The 24,117-nt window shown below is 33.4% G+C and overlaps 1 protein-coding gene across 1 annotated transcript in view; it reads right to left on the bottom strand.

Annotated features, from left to right (window-relative positions):
- LRRK2 (leucine rich repeat kinase 2) overlaps positions 1 to 24,117 on the bottom strand; it is a 180,921-nt gene that overhangs the window by 60,835 nt on the left and 95,969 nt on the right. The window contains exons 26-30 of the mRNA XM_052000191.1: positions 17,266 to 17,359; positions 11,370 to 11,556; positions 8,293 to 8,474; positions 4,499 to 4,728; positions 3,008 to 3,135 (exon numbers count right to left, since the gene is read on the bottom strand). Of these exons, the coding sequence (XP_051856151.1) occupies positions 3,008 to 3,135; positions 4,499 to 4,728; positions 8,293 to 8,474; positions 11,370 to 11,556; positions 17,266 to 17,359 (821 nt within the window). The remainder of the gene's footprint in view (positions 1 to 3,007; positions 3,136 to 4,498; positions 4,729 to 8,292; positions 8,475 to 11,369; positions 11,557 to 17,265; positions 17,360 to 24,117) is intronic.

Genomic DNA, 24,117 nt, shown 5'->3' with positions numbered 1-24,117 from the left:
AGACATTTTTTACAGTATGAAAATAAACTCCCCTATGCCTATACTTTCTAAAATTTTTAGCATAAAAAGGGTAGAACCTGTCTCCCAGCATTGGTGTGATGATAAAGTGGATTACCTAGGCTTTATAAATGCTACCTACTATTTGGATATTCAGCATTAGTAGAGCGCCTTGCATAAGGTAGGAACTTACTGTTATAGAACTGAATTGTAATTTCTAGAAGGCTACTCTTATCCTTCTAGCAAAAACTGAGGAATGTTGGTCAACTCTTGAGAATAAGTTTTGTCATTCCTTTTTCTTCTTCAAATAGCTAATAATATTTTTAAGCCTATACACAGGGAATGACTAGGAATAGATGGATGTCCAATTTATCTGGGTCACCAATAATATTCAGGATAAATATAATTTTTCTTCATCTGTTTTATTGGATAATCCTCATTAGTATTTATGGTTTAAAAAATTATCTGGACATCAAAGTTTTGATGATAAATAGAACTCTCCAGACATATACATATAAGTTTATTACTAGGACAACACTTGAAACCTTTCCAACATCATAAACGTCATCTAGGTCTTAAGAAACCAGGTGTCACCTATATGCCATGATGAAGAACGGAATTAGCAATTAGCGAAATAATAATTATTATGTTTGTACTTCTATAATTCTTTATGGTCTACAAAATACTTTAAATCTATTATTTTATTTGATCCTTCCAATAATACTGTGATGTAGGCTGTAGAAGGATAATAAGTTCCATTTTACAAAGAAAGAAACTGAGTCTAAGAGAGTCTGATGACAATATAAAGCTGTTGAGAATAAAGACACTTCAACAAAATTAGGGTCATCTGATTGATATTGTGAATTTGGCTAAAGAATTTGCACACTCAGTCTCCAAGTTAAGAGGCTTTTATTATTTTATTACTATTTACTATGATTTTATTTCACGGTACTGAGGCTCACTAAAGAATAGCCTACTTGATTTTCCCCGTTTAAATCTGGTAGGGCTAATGCTGGGGCAGAGGTCAGTTTAGCTTTCTTTTAGGCAGGTTCAGAAAGTGACAAGATCACCCACTTCCACTTTTCTGAAAAGGAATGGGTGGAGCAAATTCATGACTCAAATACTTGCAATGTGGGCCTTAGACAAAGATATCTGATAGTCTTGGGAGCTAGAAGATTAAGGATTTTTAATAGCAGCAGCCGGAGAAGTCTCTCATGTTGGGCTGCAGATAATGAGGCTGCAAATAAGCAGTTCCAGGTTTCTTAAATCTTTAGCCAGTGCCTGTCCAAAAACACCCAGAGGTTTGAGAATTGCTAGCAATTCTCTAGTACTCGCCTCCACTAGTATCCCACAGAGGTGAAAGATGGCAAAGGTTCCTTAGTCAAGAAACAACTTTGCTGAGAAATGGCAAGAGATTCCAAGTCAGGCAGTGTTCCTAGCAAGGAAAATTTGTACAGCATGGAGCTCAGACAATCCAGGTAACCTTCCTAAGAGCTTGGGGTATCACTTCAGCTATAAGATCAGGTGAAAAGAGCTTACCATAAGAAAGAGAGCATAAAATTTAGGGGGCCAAATGGGGGGCCTCATATTGGGTGCCAAAATGTTGAGAAGAAAGATAACCCAATAAGATTAAGGGTACCCCCTGGTCAGCCACTTTCTCACACCTTAGTCAACTGAGTAAGGTTCAAAAACAAGTTCCTTAACTCAAAATTCAGTATTCATTACCCTATGTCACACTTCGTACACATTAGTAAGAACAGAACTTAAAAAAAAAAAGTTTGATTGCCAGTTCTTATAAATCTATAGTTATGTGTCCTTTTTCTTTCTTTCTTTCTTTCTTTCTTTCTTTCTTTCTTTCTTTCTTTCTTTCTTTCTTTCTTTCTTTCTTTCTTTCTTTCTTTCTTTCTTTCTTTCTTTCTTTCTTTCTTTCTTTCTTTCTTTCTTTCTTTCTTTCTTTCTTTCTTTCTTTCTTTTTCTCTCTCTCCTGAGGCAGTTGGGGTTAAGCGACTAACCCAGGATCACACATATTCATATTTTTAATAAGAAGTAGAGTAAATAGTAAATCATCAAGATTTTTAAAAAAATTGGTAAGCTTTCAAATTTCTACACAATCCTTTACTAACCATTTCCAGGATTTTTGAAAGACAGCAATTTTAATTATCCATTATGAATTGAAATTTTATATTTTTGAGTTTAAATAAGAAGTGATTATAGCACTCATTTACCTGAAAAAATTCACCTGACAATCTCAATTATCAAGAACATAGCCGAAAACCAAGAAGTATTCAAAATATTAACTACAATCAGTAATCACAAAGTCTGTGCACTTATGTATTTACTGTTATGTAAGACAAAAACCAATAATTTTCAAACATAATATAATGTCCAATTTGAATAATAACAATTTGGCCCATCAAGAAAATAAACTATTTTAATATGTACCATGTAACAAAGTATATAAAGAATATATATATATACACACACACACACATTTAGAATACTTTTATAAAAATAGTTAATATAAAATGGCATTGTTACCTATAACGGAGTGATCTTCAATTATATAGAAAATTCATCCCTATGTTATGTTTCCTTCTACTACTGAATAAATGAGATGTTAACTGTAGTGCACAGTTATTAAAAGAGTTTATGTTCAAAGAATATTCATTTAAAAGGTAACACAGAACTTGGTATTCATTTTTTAGACTGGGGTTCTTAAGATGTCTGGGGATAAATTACATTTTTATTTTCTAGCTGAAATCTAACAATGAATCCTTAAAATCACCTATATCATTGATCAAAGATTGTGACCTGTTCAGAGATGTCATGTACTAAATTATTTAGAAAATCTACCATTGTAAATGACATATATGTTGTTTTATTATATTAATCTTTTCTTAAAATGTAATGATTCATAAAGAGACAACAGAAACTGCTTTAAATGAATTAAGACCAAATTGTTTTGGAATTTTAAGAAAAATTATTTGAAAATTTTAAATTGTTTAGTTACCTTTATGTTGAAAAGCCATGGCTTCATAGCATCTACTTCAGCATGTCCTTTACTAAGATCATATACAGCAAGATATAACGCTCGTTGTGTCATAAAGTGAGGATGAGTGTTATAGAACTCTTCTCTTCCTAAATGAAAAAGTCATATATGTTACCATGCCTATGATAACATAAACAACTATGCATTTCTGTTTCAATATGTTTGCTATTTGACAGAAAGCACAGGACATAGTTTATGAGATATCACAACCTAATTAGAGATTTTAAGAGATCATAGAAGAAATAAATGGAAAATTTTAAAGACAACCCAATCTAACTCCCTCATTATATAAATAAAAAAAAAAAAATGAAGTTCCAAAAGGTTAAATGAATTGCCAAAATTCATATGAATGGCAAAAGATATCCTCAGATTCCAAATCCAGTGTTCTTTCTCTAAGCTCAGTTTTACTCTACCATGTGACCATTTAAAAAAACTTGATCTTAAAAAAGAGAAGGAAAACTAACTTAAAAATTAAAAAAAAAGGAAAAAAACCCAGGGATTCATGGGAGAAATGTTAAATGACTTGTCTAAGATCACAAGTATATACATATATGTGTGTGTATATATGTATGTATATGTGTATATTAGCATATCATCAGTTCATATTTGACATATTTCCAGTTTTGACAATTCCTATCAAACTTATAGTTCTACTGACATAGGATTCAAAAGCCAGAAAAATCACTTCCATGTCAAGATGAAGTACTAGAGCAAGATGTGACTGGCCAAAAATGACCTTGAAAATGAATTGAGTAATTTTTAAAAGAAGAAAAGTAATTGGCTTTGTATTAAGGAGTCCCAAAATGTATGCTAGAAGTTGATTGTGATTGTGAGTGTGAATCTGATTCTGAGAAAGCTAGCTACTATTTATATCTTTAGTTTTTGCCAGCTATTTTCCATTTCATTACTTACATTTATTGATTAAGGCACAACTGGTATAGTTGAGGAAGGACAATAGTCCTAGAATTCTTCCTCTTCCCACAATCAGTTTTATTTCATGAATTTTAAGAAAAAATAAATGTTTTTCTAAACTCTTTTTATAATCTTTTTCTGTGATTTCATTGGTGTATATATTTGCCTCCACAACTGCAACTGACAATTCCTCTACAATTTACAGAACTTTGAGAATTGCTAAAAACAACAACAACCCCCCCCCAAAAAAAAACTTCAGCCAACATAGTGATGGGACTTTCCAAATAAATCTAGAGTGCTTCTCAAATTCTGGACATACAATCTATTATTAAACCCATTCTCAAAACCTTGCCAGTTTGGTAGGATATACTACAGCTTTTCATTCTCCAGGCTCAACCTTTGAGAATCCATGCCAGCATAAATAAAAATGTTCTTTTCTAATGTCAAACACTGTTAACAACTTGAGAATAATGTCAAAAAGTTGATATAATTAATTAGTAGATGCTGAACTTAAATGAAACATTCTGTTGAAATGGATACCTGCAAAATCCCAGACATTTAGGATTAGCTCTTTCTTCCCCTTGCTCCTCAGCTGGATACACCAATCTTTTACATCTATACCTACTGTAGTACTCAGGGTGCTCAAATCTGTTTTTTTATACTTCATCAACTGTTGCAACAATGTAGTTTTTCCACTGCCAGTATTTCCCACAACCATAAGTTTCATTCGATTGTATGGCACTGCCTTCTTTAATCTCTGTTGAAGAAACCTGTCATTTCAAAGAAACTATTAAAGTAATACACTAATATAGCACTGTCATTACAATGAATAATAGGCATTTTTGTCATTCAACTTCTAAATAATCTGAAAATAATATGTAGCATAGTCTGCATTTCAGAGAATACTCCTATATTTATTTTAAGAAAATGATAATTTTGATACTCTGAAAGATACAAATTTTCAATGGCTCATTTATTCTCTTCACCAGTGCTAAAAGTAGCTACTATACATTTTGGAAGGTGTTCTAGCTACAAGTATTTATTAAGCATTTACTAAGTGTCAGGCACTGCACTGAGGCAAAGAAAGGAAAAATATGGTACTTTGTTCCCAAAGACTTTACATTTTAATGGAGGAAACAACAAACAAACAACTTCGTACATGCAAAATATAGAATGTAAATAGAAAGTAATCTCAGAATTGAAAGCATGACGGGAGGAGATGGGGAGGAGAGAAAAGATGAAAAACAGAAAAGGCATTTTTTTTTAAAGAAAGGAGTTCTTCAAGCTGAGTCTTTAAGAAAGCTAGAGAAAGAGGATGAAAAAGGAAAAAAAATGTTCCAAGTCTGGTGAAAAGGCATAGTTAAGTGACAGAATGTCTTGTTTGAGGAATTGCAAGAAAATAAGTGATGCTGGATATTAGGGGCCAGATTAGAGAAAATTTATATTTGATTCTAGAGGTAAGAGAGAGTGATTGGAATTTATTCAGTAGGGATTTACCATGATCAGCATTGCACTGGAAGATCACTTTGACGGCTGAGAGTAGGATGAGCAGAAGGAAGAGATTTGAGGTAGAGAGACCAAGCATCAGACTACTACAATAATTCAAGTATGAGGTGATGATGTACTAGGGTAGCAAGTATGTAAAAGGACAGAACAGGAGGATATAATGTAAGATGTTCCAAAGGTAGAAATGGAAGCCCCTTATAACAAAATGGATATATGAATTGAATCCAAGTGAGAAGTCTAGGACAACTATGAATTTGTGAGATTTGGATTAGGAGACTAATGTGTCTTTAACAGTAACAAGGAAATTTGCAAAAAGATGGGGTTTGGGAGAAAGATAACAGGGTTATGTTTTGAATATACTGAGTGTAGATCTTTAATAGTTAGTTGGTGAAATAAAAGTGGAGTTCAGAAGAGTCTTTAATGAGATTGGTCCACAGAAGATAAAAAAGAATCCATATTCAAAGACTTCTCAATCTGATGAAACTTAATACAGTTTGTACTCTTTTAAACCAGCTTTCAAGAACTCAGTTTTATAAACACACACACATAAAAATAAGGCATAAAAGTATGATTTTAATAGTGCTAAAGTAATAAATTCAAGAAAGACAAATTTGTTTTTACATTATCACTAAGGAAGACACTTTCATGAAAATTAAAAGAATGCTGAATCCCAGATGCCTGCTATGCCCTTAGGCTAGAATTAAAAGAACAAGGATTTAACATACCAGCTGGGGAAAGGTCATGTACACAGATAAAAAAGATTTGGGACTGAAGCTGTAATTTCATTTATACAGGGAACTTCCAGGTAAAAGAACTCCCTCAATAATGCAGCTTCGCACCTTCTTTGCAAACGATAGTCTAAGAACACTGAGAGGTTATGTGACTTGCCTAAGGTCACACAGCCACAATGTGTCAGGACAGAAGCTGAATCCAGACAGATCTGATTTTGAAGCAAACTCTCTATCCACTATACCTCATTGCCCCTTTTAAACAGAAAAATTAATTATATTTTTAAAAAAAAGATTCTTATAGAAAATGGCCTTTGATTTGAACTTTCAAAGAACCTAAGGATTTCAAGCTTTGAGATGAGCAAAGAAAACATTGCAGGAATAAGGGACACTCCAATTATAGTATATATAATTCTATGTTATAGAATTAATACACATTTATTTTTTTAAATGTATGTTAATTGGAGTTCATATTTTAACCTAGAGGTAAATGGGAATAACTGAAGTTACTTGAAAAGGATAATAACATGATCAGAACAGAAGATGAAGAATGTGAAAGAAAGGAGTCCTTTGAAAAGGTGAGAAATGATTGTTGTAGGGTTAACAGGGAGATATTTTGGGAATGGATTCAATAAGATCAGGCAACTAATTAAATATGAGAGGTGAGAAGTGAAGAGTCAAGGATAACTGAGATTATAAACCCAAGTGATTAAAAAGATGGCACAAATACAAAAAAACCCAGGAAAATTAGGAAGCCAAGTGGAGTTAGGGGAAATAAGAATTAGTTATGTCTTAGACTTGTTGTGTTTGAGATACCTAAGGGACACCTAAGCATTGAAATATGGCAGGCTGTTATTGATAGAATCCTAGAATTCAACAGAAAGATCAAGTCTTATATCCACATGGCTATAAGTTTATTCTAATGAAATAATAATGATTTACAATAAACCAGTGTCGATCTTTTCAAGAAAAGGATTTCAAAATTTATTTCAATTATTTTTTCATGTTAATATAATTTATAATAAGGTCAAAATGTTTATAGACTACATAAATAGAAATATGAAATGACTTAAGTAGATTGAAACCCCTTTAATATAACAGTACCTTTAATATGAGGTACTTTCTATTCTTTTCCAAATTGACATATTTAAAGCTCTTTAAATTTTTAGTTGTTATCTAGGTTGGAATTGGACTATGATGGATATTTCTTGGCAAATTTCTAAATAAAAACAAGTCAGACCAAAAGACAACACTGTTTTTCTTGTTTCTGATGACTCTTAATGGAATTACAGACATTTTTATCCAAGCAAAAAGAATCTTAACTATCAGGTTCAGTGATAAAGATATAAGGCATCCTATTAATATCAGTTTAGCATGGGAATAAGAAGACATACACCAGTTATTTAATTATAGACTATATAGGAAACTGTTATAATGTTCTATTTTAAAACTTAATACATTTATAGAAGTTTAAATTTTTTATAAGACAATTCTTCTAAAGAGTCCTTCTGAAAGAAAATGGAAGGCTTCTAAGAATCAGTGTAAGATTAGTGATTCATTCAATTCCTAAGGAGAAGTAGAGTTACTGATTATTAATCAATGAACTGATTAATTAAGCATGGAATTTGAACACTAGAGACTCTCTCAAAGTACACTTTGACTAAATGAATTACAGTGAATAAATGTACCAGACTGTAATAATGTGATTTTTTTTGTTTTTAAATTGGTTACAGTAATTAGTTACCATATTAATTTTTGTTAGCTTAATACTTCATTTTTTAGGAAAAGCATAATGCAGTAAAAAAGTGTGTTACGTACTATCTTCCTCATACCTCACAAATGTCAAGTTGGTTCCACATCAATTTAACTAGGCACTACATGGTAACAACTATCTGAATTAGAGACAATAATAGCTAGGAATAAATTAGTAAATTTTTGGAAACCTCTGTTTGCAAACCAAAATCAATTAAGTAAATCAAATAACATAACTCTATGGTGGTTCTCACATGCATTCTATGTCATAAGTCAAATATACAGCAAAATCACAGGCTGAGGGAATATGAAATTAGAGATAAAACGATTAAAAATAAAATATCTAACCTTATGATGTCTTTAGTCTTGCATCCTATATGCTTAAAATCAAAATTAAGATGCAATTCATCCAAAGGAAGGTCCCAGATTTTAGTTAATTTCCCCATTTCATTAGGAAAGGATCTCAGCTCCAAATTGTAACTCACATCAAGAGATGTTAAATTTTCAAGAAAACCGATTTCAGGAGGAATCTTAGTGAAATTAAAAAAAAGTGTATAAAATCTTTTTTTAAAAGACATTTCATTAAGAATGAAGCAGAACTGTATAACATAAAGAATTAAGGAAACTGGATGAGTCTTCAAAGTTAACTAATCTATACCACTTGTCATTACAGGAGAATGAATTCTCAAGGCACTCTTCCAAATTCCAAATATTTTTCATTTTCTTAATTATAAAAATTATTTATTATGAATCATATTGTCTTTTGATTTTTTACAATATTTCCATTTGAAATTAACCTTCTTTGATGACAGTTTTTATTTTCTCATAACCTTAGATAGGAGAAAGTTCATCTTGCTATATAATCTAAATACTATGACATGTGTTTTCATTTCATTTTCTTGCATTATTTTCTTGAGTACAACACTATTTAATAGCAATATTTAATACACTTGAGTCTTCTATTAAATTTCTCATCCTCTCAAGTTAAAAACATTATAAAGATATAATCCTTAAATGTGAGATCTAGATTTCTTTTAATATAAGGAACTCCCAGTATAGGAACTCTGCATTAAAACAGATCACAGATAGTTTATGATTTAGTTGTTTAATCCTGGAAAATGTCTCCGGAGGACTTAAGAGTTAAGTGACTTTTTAAAAATCACACAAAAAAACATGTTTAAAATAAAGTGGTGGTATTTTTCATAATGAAGTAATGCTAGAAGTTTTTCCAGAATAAACAAAGTATTTCCCTGTAATTACTATATATGATACAGTTCTAGATATACTATCTGAAGCAGTAAGAAAAAAAGAACAAAACTAAAGTTAAAAACATGAATCAAGGGACAGAATTACTCCTGTTTTTGACATAATAGTTTACCTTAAAAAACCCCAAAGAAATAAACAAAGAAATTACAATGATTAATATCAGCAAAACAACAGTTTATAAGAAAAATACATGTAAAATCTATATAATACCTGAAAAAATGAGATTAAGTAAAATTGCATTTTATATCATTATGAATTTCCTAAAATATCTGAGTCAACTGATTAAGATTTATAGAAGTTTTATACTCTATATAGTATATATATAAAGAATATATATAAAGCTATACTTTATATAGATATAAAAAATTATGCTAGTTAACACCAATGGGTATTCATATATCTTGCAGATTTGAAAATGGATGCTGAACAAGAAGAAAGATTGTTTCACTCTGATTAATCACTTTGGGAAAAAAAGGAACACTGTGGTCTTGACTTCTGTTTCCACATACTATATTCCCATCCTACCACCACAGTTGGCTATGCAAGTTCCTCTCAAGCTTCAAAGAATCAGAAGAACATTGAACTTCTCATTTTCCAATCACTTGTTGAGCATCATGTATCTGAAACAGCAACACTTGGCAACAACACTTGAATCAGGAGTTACTGAACATAGAATATAGTTATTCTAAAAAGTCTAGCAAAGAAGTTGTATCATCCTAAAGAAAAACATCTTATGTATACTATGAAGGGAAGAAAAGGACATCCAATGACCAGTATCTGTGTATTCTCTTTGGCACCAGTGTCCAAAAGGAACAAGATACTAATTATAGTGTACTCTGTACTTCAGATGATACCTGGGGCATTGTGTTTTATTCTAGTTAAGAAATGAGAAAGGAATAAGTATTGATGTAGTGTCTACTATGTGCTAGACATTGTGTTAAATGCTTTTTACAACTGTTATCTCAGTTAGATATTACTATTATCCCCATTTTGCAGCTGAGGAAATGGAGTCTAGCAGAGAGTAAGTAACTTGCCTAAAAGTGTCTGAGACAACGTTTGAACTTAAGCCTTCTTGAATTCAGGTCCAGATTTCTATCTACTGCACCACTAACTGTTTTTAGGTACTGCATTTTATGACAAACAGTGGTAAACTAGATTGAATATAGGGTATATTATGCAAAGACAAAATGAGAGGGGCATGGCTAATCAAGATTTCATGCAAAAAAAATTTGAGGTCATATTGGACAGCAAGCTCAGTGGCAGCCAAAAAAAGCTAATGATATCCTACATTATATTAAAACAGGCATGTATTCCTAACAAGGGAAGTAACAGTTCCATTTTACTCTATCCCAATCAGACCATATCTAGAATACTACATTCAGTTCTGGACTAAATATTTTAAAGAGGGCACAGAAAAGTTGGCCATTAACATAATAAGATTTGAAAATGTTATAAAAGGATTGATAGAAAGAACTTGGAATTTTAATGTCTGTAAAAACAAACTATAGAAAACGTTAAGCAACAGTTTTTGAATATATGAAGAGCTTTTGAAGGAAAGAAGATTAGCTTTGTTATGCTTGAGCCAGAAGAACAATGAGTGGAAGTTGTATAAAATTAAATTTAGGGTTAGATATAAGAAATGAGATCTCCAAAAACAGAATGAGGGGCCTTAGAAAGTGGTACATTTTTCCTCATGGAAATCTTATCTCAAGAGGCTAGACAATATCTCTTATCATGTTTTTGAGCGAGTTTTCTGTTCCAAATATGAATTGGATTAGATGGTCTATGAATTTTTCTATCACCTCTTAGATTATAATCTGTGAAAACACTATTCACATTACACATAAAAAACAACACTTATAAAGGCAGCTAAATGGTACAGTGGATAGAGCAATTGGGCTTAGAATCAAAAAGAGATGAATTCAAATATGGCTTCAAATACTTACTAGATGTATGAACCTATTTGTCACTTAACCCCTGTTTGCCTCAATTTTCTCATCTATAAAATGAGTTGAAGGAAATGGTAAACCACTCTAGTATCTTTCCCAAGAAGGCAAAGAACAAAAAGCAAATGTGAAAATGATGAGTGATTACAATGCAAATTATGGTACGATAGCTTTAAAATAACAGTAATTTTTTGTCATAAAATAATCTTTTACCTCCTTTAATTTATTATGGGACAAGTGTAGTTTCTCCATCCGTGACCATGCACATGCTTTTTCACTTAAGTCCAAAACGCTGATCTGATTATGATTAAACAAAAGTTCCCTTAAGTTTAATGATTTCCAGTGTACGGGCCCAGGTAGGTTGTGAATTTCATTGCTGCTCAAATCTAATGACCGCAAACTGAAAATGACAAAAGATCAAATTAAAGATACAAGTCACAATTTTACATGTTGGTAAAACATTTTAAAAGAAAAGTTTTTGCAATTATGAAAATCAAAATAAACTTCTACCCAAGAAAGTCTCTCTCTTTCTTTCTCTCTCTCCCTCTCCTCTCTCCTTTATCTCTCTGTCTCATTTATCTCTCTATATATATAATTTATAAGTAAATATAAAATATATACTCACATACAGAGATAATATATAGAGGGAAAAACATTAGAAAACATCAATGATAAACAAACAAGGATCAAAGGACATATATTGCTTCTCTAATTTCAATTGTGTCTAGAGAAAGGAGAGCTTCAGGATAAAGGAAAGGACCACCACCATTTTTAAAATGTAGTGATACAAGAGTGATTTATTTCACAAAAATCATGACAATAATATCATTTTCTCTTCTTTTTACCGTATATGTCTTGCATTTCTCTTCTTTGTCGCTACTAAGGGGGTCTATTGACAGCCAAATCTGTATTTTACTTTTGTATGTTTTAAGCAACATACACACTGCTCTAAAGCAATAGTATCAAATTCAGGTACATTAAAGACCCCTCACTCCAGGGCTATATTGACTTTGAAAATCACAAATTAATGCTATTTTGTGTTTCTGTATTTATTTCATTAAACATTTAATTACACTGGTGTGCAAAGCATGAAAGTCTAAGATTTGATGGTTCTCTATTAAAGATCATGGCAATTTAAGTTCCTTGTTCCTACCTCATATGTGCTATTATTATCTCACCAATGCAAAATACCTAGAAATCAGTAAAGGAAGAAAATAAATATAGAAAAATATATCCTTATATAGGAACCTTAATTTGATAGATGTTAAGGTGATTTAAAAAAAATATGCTGCCTTAATTTGTTTTCTTTTATTTGGTGAATTATTTTGGTTCTTTATTGGTACCTTGAAGTGAATGATATGATGAATCTAATTATATTGACCTAAATAATATGTAAGTAAATTATTTTAAATATTTTGCTTATAGAATAAAAACTCTACACACCTTAGCATATGTTTGTTTGTTTTTTAAACTAAACCACTAGTAAACATGAACATTTCAGTATGCAAAAAATAAAAAAATTAAAGTTGTACTTGAAACCACAGTTGTAGCAAAATTACTCTGTTCATGTATTCTTTTCAGGTTTTTGTTTTAATCTGGTTATCTTTTGTGTTTCTTATTGAAACACCTTAAAAATCTCCATTTGTATCCACTAGCTCATCTCTCCCCACTCCCATCCCAAATGAGCTCTCTTATAACAAAATAATTTATTATCTAGCAAAAAATTAAAAACATTGGCCATATTTACAAAAAGATTATATCTATTAATTCTCTTCCAAGAAGTGGGTGGTATTAAGTCTCAGCAGTCTCCTGATGTCAAAATTGGTCACTGTATTTATTTGAGTTCTTCAGCTCTTTCACAATTATTTCCATAACATTTATATCATTTATCTAAACTACTTCCCTAAAAGATGGCTACTACTTTCATAAGTCCAAACCTGTGTGTTCTTTAATAGTCACAATTAGTAGACAGAATCGGCTCTTAGCAAAGGAATTTATAAAGTTGGTATAACAAAAACACTAGATATAAAACATTACCATCCAAAAATTGGGCCACAAAATTTGGTAAGAGTGGATTCAAATCATAAATTCTTTATGTAGCTCGATCCTGAGTATACCTCTGCTGGGCAGGTTTCTCAGCGCCAAGCCTGATTCTTTCTTAAAATCTCTGCTATCAGAAGTCATGCCCCTAGAAATTTCCTCAAGGGACTATCTCATTGCACTGGTGTTTAGAGAACATGACTCTGTTCCCTTAATCGTGCCTTGAACTTCTGCAAACTGAGCTTTCAACTGTGCTGTGAAATGTCCTCTTCTCATCTTATGGTTCATTTTCAATGTGTTTGAAGGGTAGGAGAGGAAGTAAGAAGACAAATAATTTTTCACAGCCTAGCATATCACTCAACGTCTTCCTTCATTGCTGCTCAAAATGGTGAACTTCAAGCCCTTCACAAGCATGAATTATACTAAGGCAGGAGATAAGCGGAATAATGGGAGAACGGGGATAAAAGGGAAGAGAGATTACTTCCAGTCATCCAGGCTCACATTCTAGCCTCAGATCTCATTCTCTTTCATCCTCTGCATTCAATGTGTCGCCAATGGCTGATGATTTTTAGCTTTCTAATATTTTCTACATATGCTCCCTTCTTTCCTCTGATACTTCAACTACCTTGGGATAGATCCTTATCAACCATTATAATAGACTACTTGCTGGTTTTCTTTTCTGCCTTCTAACTCTAGTAGTCCATCCTCTACTCTCTAAAGTATAGATCTGACCATATTATTCCCCCTTACTCAATAAAGTCCAGTGGCTTCCTCCTACCTCAGGAAGTAAGAGGTATCCAGAGTATAAATTCCTTTATTAGGCATTCTAAGCCCTTTATCATCTGGTCCTCTCCTACCTTTATTTCTTCTTACACCTTATTCTACAGAGGGACTTGCATATTAACATTACTGTTTCTCTCTACCACCTTGAACAAAATAGGCTCTTAATAAGGCTTGTTATTTATATGAATTTCTATTTTTATTTCTGTCTCCACACAAAGATTCCACTACTCATTACTTGGGCCCACACCAAAATTACCCAGATTACCTCTAACCAATTTCCACAATTATGTCCCCAGTCATCTTTATAGAGGACATTGATTTATTAAAGAATTGATCATTTAATTTTTTTTCTGTTAAGTTTAAAAAATTTTTTATTATACACTAAAATAAATTATTTCAATACTTTTCAGTAATGGTGGCTTTTTATCTATGTGAGACGGAATGCACAACCTGTTAGTCCTGGATAAGATGGAGTTATGAACCATCCTGGAGAAGCCCACAAACACTTCACAAAAAATCAAAAAGGGATAGAGATGGAATGATCATCAGGAACATTAAAACAAAACACAAGTAAGCTACCCCACCACACCTATTACTGCAAAGATGATTGCCAGAATCTTGTTGATTCTGCCCAACTTGTAGCACTAGTTGGGTGATTCAAGTAGATAGAGCATTGGGTCAGAAGTCAGGAAGATCGAAGTTCAAAAATGGAATCAGATACTTCCTAATTACATGATTCTGGGCAAGTAATTTAACCTGCTCGCCTCAGTGTCCTAAATTGTATAAAGGGACAGGTTGTTTTGATAATAATATTTGTAAAATTGCTGGGCACAGTGCCTGAAACATAAAAGGCATTATATAAATTCTTATTCTCTTCTCTTTCCATCTCCTCTGTACACCTGGAAAACAGAAGCACCAAGGAAAGTAAATCTGCTCCAGTGCAAGTTCTAATAACAGGGCCTAAAGTCAATATTATTTTATCCCTAGCCTTGCAGAGCAGTAGAAGTCAGAGTTATCTGTATAAGTGATTCCAAAAAACTTTAAGCCAGCATTATTGTCAGCCATAAGAAGATATAGGGAGAGCATAGTGTCCTTCCTATCCAACTGTCCAGAGGCAGACTATGTGCCATTCATGAAGCCTGACAATGCATCATCTCTAATATTTAGCTGAGGATTAAGAGTTAGAGCAGGGGATGGAGCCAGCTCCTGGCTGGGGACTAGAGATAGAGGCAGAGCCAAAGCCAGCAGCCACTTGGATCAGCAAGATGTACAGATTATGGTGAAGGTTGGTGCCTATTCCTACCCATCTGTCCCAGAGTCACAATATTAATATCTGGACAATAGAGAGAACAGGACCAAAATGACATTCAAGAGTACAAGGAGGCAAAATCTGACCCTAACACAAAGTCAAAGTTCAAGAATGAGACCTAGAAAGATGAGTAAAAAGAAGAAAACCCCAAATACAATTAGTTAAAATAAGTCTAAGAGGTAAACTCAGTATAACCCTAAATTTAAAAAACAGTAGACGCCATATTTTAGAAAATTATAAAAATGATTGCCCAGATGGCAAAATGAAAATAGAGAGAATACAGTGGTCACTTCCCAAACCCCCAAAATAAGAGAGAAATGTAATAGACAAAATTCAGAACTTCAGATAAAAGAAAAAAATAATGTAATTCAAAAGGATAGAGCTCAAATACCAAAATAACACTGTCAGAATTACATAGCCTAAGTCATAACTACTCTACATGAAAGAAATTATGAAGGATATAAGGATATAATCCAAGAGTAGTTTACTTTGCAAAAACATTAGATATCCAAAAAGGATATGAGCAATTTTCAGATAAAGAAATTAAAATTATCTATAGTCATATGAAAAAAATGCTCTAAATCACTATTGATTCGAGAAATGCAAGTTAAGACAACTCGAGGTATTTTAAACCTTCTCAAATTGGCTAAGATAACAAGAAAAGATAATGACAAATGTTAGAAGGGATATGGGATAATTGGTGCACAAATGCATTGTTGGTAGAACTGTGAAATGACCCAAATTCTGGAAAATAGTTTGGAACTATGTCCACAGGGCTGTCAAATTGTGTATACCTTTTTATTCAATAGTCTCACTACTGGGTCTGTATCCCAAAGAGATCCTAAGTAAGATGAAAGGACCCACATGTGCAAAAATGTTTGAAGCAGTCATTTTTGGAGTGTCAAGGAACTGGACATTGAGTGGATATCTGTCAGTTGAGGAAATGGCTAAATAAGTTGTGGTATATGAATGCAATGGAATATTATTCTTCTACAAGATATAATGAACAGGCTGATTTCAGAAAAGCCTGGAAAGACTTACATGAACATGAAATATAAATATATTGTAAAAACACCGGGTAAAAATATTAGCAAAAAGAATACAATCATGTATTTATAACTAAATTAATGTAAACCAGGATTGCAAGGTTGATTCTATATTAGGAAAGCTAAACATTAACAGAGCATATTAACATAAAACATAAAACAGAGCATAATAACAAAAACCACATGATTATACAGATACAGAAAAGACTTTTGACAAAACATAACATTCATTTATATTTTTTAAAAAATTAAACAGCACAGGACTAAAAAGATCTTTCTTGAATAATGTAAAAAGTTTATATTAGTGCCTTCATTTGTAATTTCTTATACTTTTTGACTTTTTTAATTAAAAATCAGTCAACAACTCTAGAACCAGAAAAAAAATTCACCATTTTCATCAAAGAACACTGCCATTAGGCAAAGTTTTATATATTTTCAAAATCAATACTTCATTTTCAATTTCCAAACTGTACCTACAAATTAAAATCATCCCTTATGTAAGATTTCAAGAATCATTACTCAAGTTTCACTCAATCATTAAAATGATATATCAGAAAGTCACTCTCAATCAGGAAGACTTTTGTTCAAGTTTTACTTCTGCCACAGACTATCTGTAGGAAGCTAAGTAAGAACTGATCCAGTTAAGGTCATAAATTGAAGCACACCTGATTTGTATCAAAATAGTTTCCTTTATCAGTGAAATCAGAGGGGTGAATTTTTATAGATGCAAAAAAAAAAATAGACTGTAAAACTAGAAAACAAATAAAAACAAATCAACTAATTAATCATCACCTTTTTCTTCATTTGAAGCCAAATATCTATATCTATCTATCTATCCAAAAAACAAGGGACATAAGTAGGTTTTGACACGTAAAAGCATATATCTTTAATCCAAACTTGGTTTCTAAAATTTAAAGTAAAATAAACTTACTGTGGAAGGTTGAGAATTACTTCTGGAATGCATGTAAATTTGTTTTGTGACAAATTTAAAATTGTTATGCTGGACGGCAAGAAAGGCACAGCATCTACAAGAGAAAAGAAACAAAATTATGTACATTCTTATTTCTTTATTACCTTAATAACATTTCTTGAAAGACTTTATCAGTTTCATCCAAAATGTTAGTTTTATCTTAAAACCTTTCTGACTCCTCTTTAATTATTAATTTTTTTTTCTGCAAACTATAGTTTTCTTTGTACTAATATTAAGCAACACCACACAATACTTGAGAATCTTTTCATCTGAGAACCTCATCAAAGTCCCCCAAATTTAAATTCAAAGTATCATTTACCACATATTTACCATATAAGCTAAGTAAAAAGTTTATAATTCTTAATTTAAATTAAAACGACTACAATTCTATATTACTTAGGGGGAAATGACATTTCTTTTTTTTTTTTTTAATTTTTTTATTTAATAATTACATTATATTTACACTCATTTCTGTTCCGATTTTTTTTTCCCCCTCCCTCCCTCCACCCCCTCCCCTAGATGGCAAGCAGTCCTTTACATGTTGGATATGTTGCAGTATATCCTAGATACAATATATGTTTGCAGAACCGAACAGTTCTCTTGTTGCGTAGGGAGAATTGGATTCAGAAGGTATAAATAATCCGGGAAGAAAAACAAAAATGCAGATAGTTCACATTCGTTTCCCAGTGTTCTTTCTTTGGGTGTAGCTGCTTTTGTCCGTCATTTATCAATTGAAACTCAGGTCTCTTTGTCAAAGAAATCCACTTCCATCAAAATATGTCCTCATACAATATCGTTGTCGAAGTGTATAATGATCTCCTGGTTCTGCTCATTTCACTTAGCATCAGTTCATGTAGGTCTCTCCAAGCCTCTCTGTATTCATCCTGCTGGTCATTTCTTACAGAACAATAATATTCCATAACATTCATATACCACAATTTACCCAGCCATTCTCCAATTGATGGGCATCCATTCATTTTCCAGTTTCTAGCCACTACAAACAGGGCTGCTACAAACATTTTGGCACATACAGGTCCCTTTCCCTTCTTTAGTATTTCTTTGGGATATAAGCCCAATAGAAACACTGCTGGATCAAAGGATATGCACATTTTGATAATTTTTTGGGCATAATTCCAGATTGCTCTCCAGAATGGTTGGATTCGTTCACAACTCCACCAACAATGCATTAGTGTCCCAGTTTTCCCGCATCCCCTCCAACATTCATCATTATTTTTTCCTGTCATCTTAGCCAATCTGACAGGTGTGTAGTGGTATCTCAGAGTTGTCTTAATTTGCATTTCTCTGATCAATAATGATTTGGAACACTCTTTCATATGAGTGGTAATAGTTTCAATCTCATCCTCTGAAAATTGTCTGTTCATATCCTTTGACCATTTATCAATTGGAGAATGGCTTGATTTCTTATAAATTTGAGTCAGTTCTCTATATATTTTGGAAATGAGGCCTTTATCAGAACCTTTAACTGTGAAAATGTTTTCCCAGTTTGTTGCTTCCCTTCTAATCTTGTTTGCATTAGTTTTATTTGTACAAAGGCTTTTTAATTTGATGTAATCGAAATTTTCTATTCTGTGATCAGTAATGGTCTCTAGTTCATCTTTGGTCACAAATTTCTTTCTCCTCCACAAGTCTGAGAGATAAACTATTCTATGTTCCTCTAATTTATTTATAATCTCGTTCTTTATGCCTAGGTCATAGACCCATTTTGATCTTATCTTGGAATATGGTGTTAAGTGTGGGTCCATGCCTAATTTCTGCCATACTAATTTCCAATTATCCCAGCAGTTTTTATCAAATAATGAATTCTTTTCCCAGAAGTTAGGGGCTTTGGGTTTGTCAAACACTAGATTGCTATAGTTGACTATTCTGTCTTGTGAGCCTAGCCTTTTCCACTGATCCACTAATCTATTTCTTAGCCAATACCAAATGGTTTTGGTGACTGCTGCTTTATAATATAATTTTAGATCAGGTACAGCTAGGCCACCTTCATTTGATTTTTTTTTCATTAATTCCCTTGAGATTCTCGACTTTTTATTGTTCCATATGAATTTTGTTGTTATTTTTTCTAGATCAATAAAATATTTTCTTGGAAGTCTGATTGGTATAGCACTAAATAAATAGATTAGTTTAGGGAGTATTGTCATCTTTATTATGTTCGCTCGGCCGATCCAAGAGCACTTAATATTTTTCCAATTATTTAAGTCTGACTTTATTTGTGTGGAGACTTTTTTATAATTTTGCTCATATAATTCCTGACTTTCCTTTGGTAGATAGATTCCCAAATATTTTATGGTATCAACAGTTATTCTGAATGGAATTTCTCTTTGTATCTCTTGCTGTTGGGTTTTGTTGGTGATGTATAAAAATGCTGAGGATTTATGGGGATTTATTTTGTAGCCAGCTACTTTGCTAAAATTATGAATTATTTCCAATAGCTTTTTGGTAGAATCTCTGGGGTTCTCTAGGTATACCATCATATCATCTGCAAAGAGTGATAGTTTGGTTTCCTCATTGCCTACTCTAATTCCTTTTATATCTTTCTCGACTCTTATTGCCGAGGCTAGTGTTTCTAATACGATATTAAATAATAATGGTGATAGTGGGCAACCTTGCTTCACTCCAGATCTTACTGGGAAAGGTTCCAGTTTTTCCCCATTGCATATGATGCTTACTGATGGTTTTAAATATATGCTCCTGACTATTTTAAGGAAAAGTCCATTTATTCCTATGCTCTCAAGTGTTTTTATTAGGAATGGATGTTGGATTTTATCAAATGCTTTTTCTGCATCTATTGAGATGATCATGTGGTTTTTGTTTGTTTGGTTATTGATATAGTCAATTATGCTAATAGTTTTCCTAATATTGAACCAGCCCTGCATTCCTGGTATAAATCCTACTTGGTCATAGTGTATTATCCTGGTGACAATTTTCTGTAATCTTTTTGCTAATATTTTATTTAAGATTTTAGCATCAATATTCATTAGGGAGATTGGTCTATAATTTTCTTTCTCTGTTTTCAGCCTACCTGGTTTAGGTATCAGTACCATATCTGTGTCATAAAAGGAGTTTGGTAGGACTCCTTCAATCCCTATTTTTTCAAATAGTTTATATAACATTGGAGTTAATTGTTCTTTAAATGTTTGGTAGAATTCACATGTAAATCCATCTGGTCCTGGGGATTTTTTCTTAGGGAGTTGATTGATAGTTTGTTCTATTTCTTTTTCTGAGATGGGACTGTTTAGGATATTTATTTCTTCCTCTGTTAGTTTGGGCAAGCTGTATTTTTGGAGGTATTTTTCTATTTCATTTAAGTTGTCGAATTTATTGGCATAAAGTTGGGCAAAGTAACTCCTAATTATTGCTCTAATTTCCTCTTCGTTAGTGGTGAATTCTCCCTTTTCATTTTTAAGACTAACAATTTGATTTTCCTCTTTCCTTTTTTTAATCAGATTTACTAAGGGTTTGTCTATTTTGTTGGTTTTTTCATAGAACCAACTCTTAGTTTTATTAATCAATTCAATAGTTTTTTTACTTTCAATTTTATTGATCTCACCTTTTACTTTTAGAATTTCAAGTTTAGTGTTTGACTGGGGGTTTTTAATTTGTTCCTTTTCTAGCATTTTTAATTGCAAACCCAATTCATTGACCTTCTCTTTCTCTATTTTATACAAATAGGCCTCTAGAGATATGAAATTTCCCCTTATTACCGCTTTGGCTGCATCCCATACATTTTGGTATGATGTCTCATTATTATCGTTTTCTTGGGTGAAGTTATTAATTATGTCTATGATTTGCTGTTTTACCCAATCATTCTTTAGTATGAGATTATTTAGTTTCCAATTATTTTTTGGTCTACTTCCCCCTGCTTTTTTGTTGAATGTAATTTTCATTGCATCGTGGTCTGAAAAGGATGCATTTACTATTTCTGCCTTACTACATTTGAGTTTGAGGTTTTTATGTCCTAATATATGGTCAATTTTTGTATAGGTTCCATGAACTGCTGAAAAGAAAGTGTATTCCTTTCTGTCTCCATTACATTTTCTCCAGAGATCTATCATATCTAGCTTTTCTAGTATTCTGTTTACCTCTTTGACTTCTTTCTTATTTATTTTCTGGTTTGATTTATCTAATTCTGAGAGTGCAAGGTTGAGATCTCCCACTATTATAGTTTTACTGTCTATTTCTTCTTGCAGCTCTCTTAGTTTCTCTTTTAAGAATTTAGATGCTACCCCACTTGGTGCATATATGTTTAATATAGATAGTGCTTCATTATCCATGCTACCCTTTAGCAAGATATAGTGTCCTTCCTTATCTCTTTTAATTAGGTCAATTTTTGCTTTAGCTTGATCTGAGATCAGGATGGCTACCCCTGCTTTTTTGACTTCACCTGAAGCATAGTAGATTTTGCTCCAACCTTTTACCTTTAACCTGCATGTATCTCCCCGCTTCAGGTGTGTTTCCTGTAAACAACATATTGTAGGATTCTGGCTTTTAATCCATTCTGCTAACCGCTTCCTCTTTATGGGGGAGTTTACCCCGTTCACGTTTATGGTTAGAATGACCAATTCTGTATTACTTGCCATCTTGTTAACCCCGGTTTATGCTTTCCTCCCTTCTTTCCCCTTTCCCCCCCTTCCAAGTATTAAGCTTGTGAGCACCCCTTGCTTCTCACAGCCCTCCCTTTTTAGTGTCCCTCCCCCGCCTTAGAGTTCCTCCCCCTATCTTACCCCTTTCCCTCCCAGTTCCCGTATTCCCTTCCGCTTAGCTTATTCCTTCCCTTTCCACTTTTCCCTTCTCACTTTTCAATGAGATGGGAGAAGTTTCACCATAGATTGAATATGTCTTAAGATTTTTCACTTAAAGCCAATTCTGAAGGCAGTAAGATACCCACTATATTCATCCCCCTCCATTCTTTCTCTCAGATATAATAGGTTTCCTATGCCTCTTCATGAGATGTACTACCCCCACTTTACCCTTTTTCTGGTACAATGTCCTTTCCACATCAATTTCTAGAACAAGGTATACATGTATTCTTTATACATCTATATAGTCAAAATATAGTTCCCAAGATTAATCTTTACCTTTTTAGATTTCTCTTGAGTTCTATATTTGTAGATCAAACTTTTTGTTAAGTTCTGGTTTTTTCATCAGAAATAGATGAAATTCGCTTACTTCGTTGAATGTCCATCTTCTTCCCTGGAAAAAGATGCTCATTCTCGCTGGGTAAGTTATTTTTGGTTGCATACCAAGTTCCTTAGCCTTTCGGAATATCATATTCCAGGCCCTTCGATCTTTTAATGTGGATGCTGCCAGATCCTGGGTGATCCTTATTGTGGCTCCTTGATACTTGAATTGGGTTTTTCTAGCCGCTTGCAATATTTTTTCTTTCACCTGAGGGTTCTGGCATTTGGCCACTATATTCCTTGGTGTTTTGATTTTAGGATCCCTTTCAGTGGGTGATCGATGAATCCTTTCAATGTTTATTTTTTCCTCTGTTCCTATGACTTCTGGGCAGTTCTCTTTGATAATTTCCTGGAAGACAGTGTCCAGGCTCTTTTTTTCATCATGTTTTTCTGGGAGTCCAATGATTCTCAGATTGTCTCTCCTGGATCTGTTTTCCAGGTCTGTTGTCTTCCCCAGAAGGTATTTCACATTTTTCTCCATTGTTTGATTTTTTTGGATTTGCTTGACTGATTCTTCTTGTCTCCTCGAGTCATTCAATTCCACTTGTTCAATTCTGATTTTCAGTGAAGTATTCTCTTCACTCACTTTTTTAAAATCTTTCTCTAATTGTCCAATTGAGTTCTTTTGTTCTGTGGAATTTTTTTCCATTTCGCCAATTTTGTTTTTTAGAGAGCTGTTTTCTGTTTCCAGTTCACTAATCCTATTTTTCAAGGATTTTACTTCTTTATCCACTCTCTCTTTAACTTTCTCCAGGCTCTTTTGCCAAGCCTCCCTCTCCTTTTCCCAAGCCTCCCTCTCCTTTTGCCAAGCCTCAGTCTGCTTTCCCCATTTTTCTTCTAGCTCCCTTGTGAGAGCCTTTTTAATCACTTCTATGAGGTTCATCTGTGCTGAGGAATAGACGATCTCCTCCTTTGGGGAATCACCTGGGGACTGCCTGTTTTTAGTCTCCTCAGGATTTAGAGTCTGCTCTCTATCTGTATAGAAGCTGTCAAGGGTTAAAGTCCTCTTCAGCTTCTTGCTCATTCTGTCTATTAATCAGAGACAAACTACCAAAGAAAAACAGAAAAAACTGGAGTCTTTCTTTGGGGGGGGGGGGGGGGGCTGGGTGTGTTATCGAGCTTCCTCTACAGACTGCAGGGGGCAGCAGTGAGGCACTAGCAGGACTGTGCTGCGCCTGCGCTCTGAGATCCCAAAGCGTGCTGAGTCACTGAGGGGGGGGAAGGGGGGGGCGGCCAGGTCCTGAGAGACTCCAGCTGTTTGCGGTTGTGTTCTTCAGCCCCGGTGTTTTTAGCTTCTCTGCTGGGCTGTTGACTTGCTGCAGGTTCCAAACCTGTAGCGAAGCTCTCCCCGCAGAGACGGCTACGATCACTCCCCACCCCCTCTCAGCTCTGCTCCCGTGCTCTCACTGCCGCTGCCCTCAGCCTGCGCCCGATCTAAAACCGCCCCAGCCCTCCAGTAAAGACAGACCTTTCTTGGCGGATCTCAAGGATGGCTTCTCTTGGTAACTATTTGTGGGTTTTTTTCAGTCAAGCATTGATTCAGAGGCTTGTAATGAAGTGGATAGTGAGAGAAAGCGTGGAGCTTATGCAACTGTGAGCCTCCTCTCCGCCA

This window comes from Antechinus flavipes, chromosome 5 (genome assembly GCF_016432865.1).
Source record: "Antechinus flavipes isolate AdamAnt ecotype Samford, QLD, Australia chromosome 5, AdamAnt_v2, whole genome shotgun sequence".
NCBI classification, from domain to species: domain Eukaryota; kingdom Metazoa; phylum Chordata; class Mammalia; order Dasyuromorphia; family Dasyuridae; genus Antechinus; species Antechinus flavipes.
Note: the sequence above shows the minus strand (reverse complement) of the source record. Positions and strands in the feature narration are given on the sequence as shown.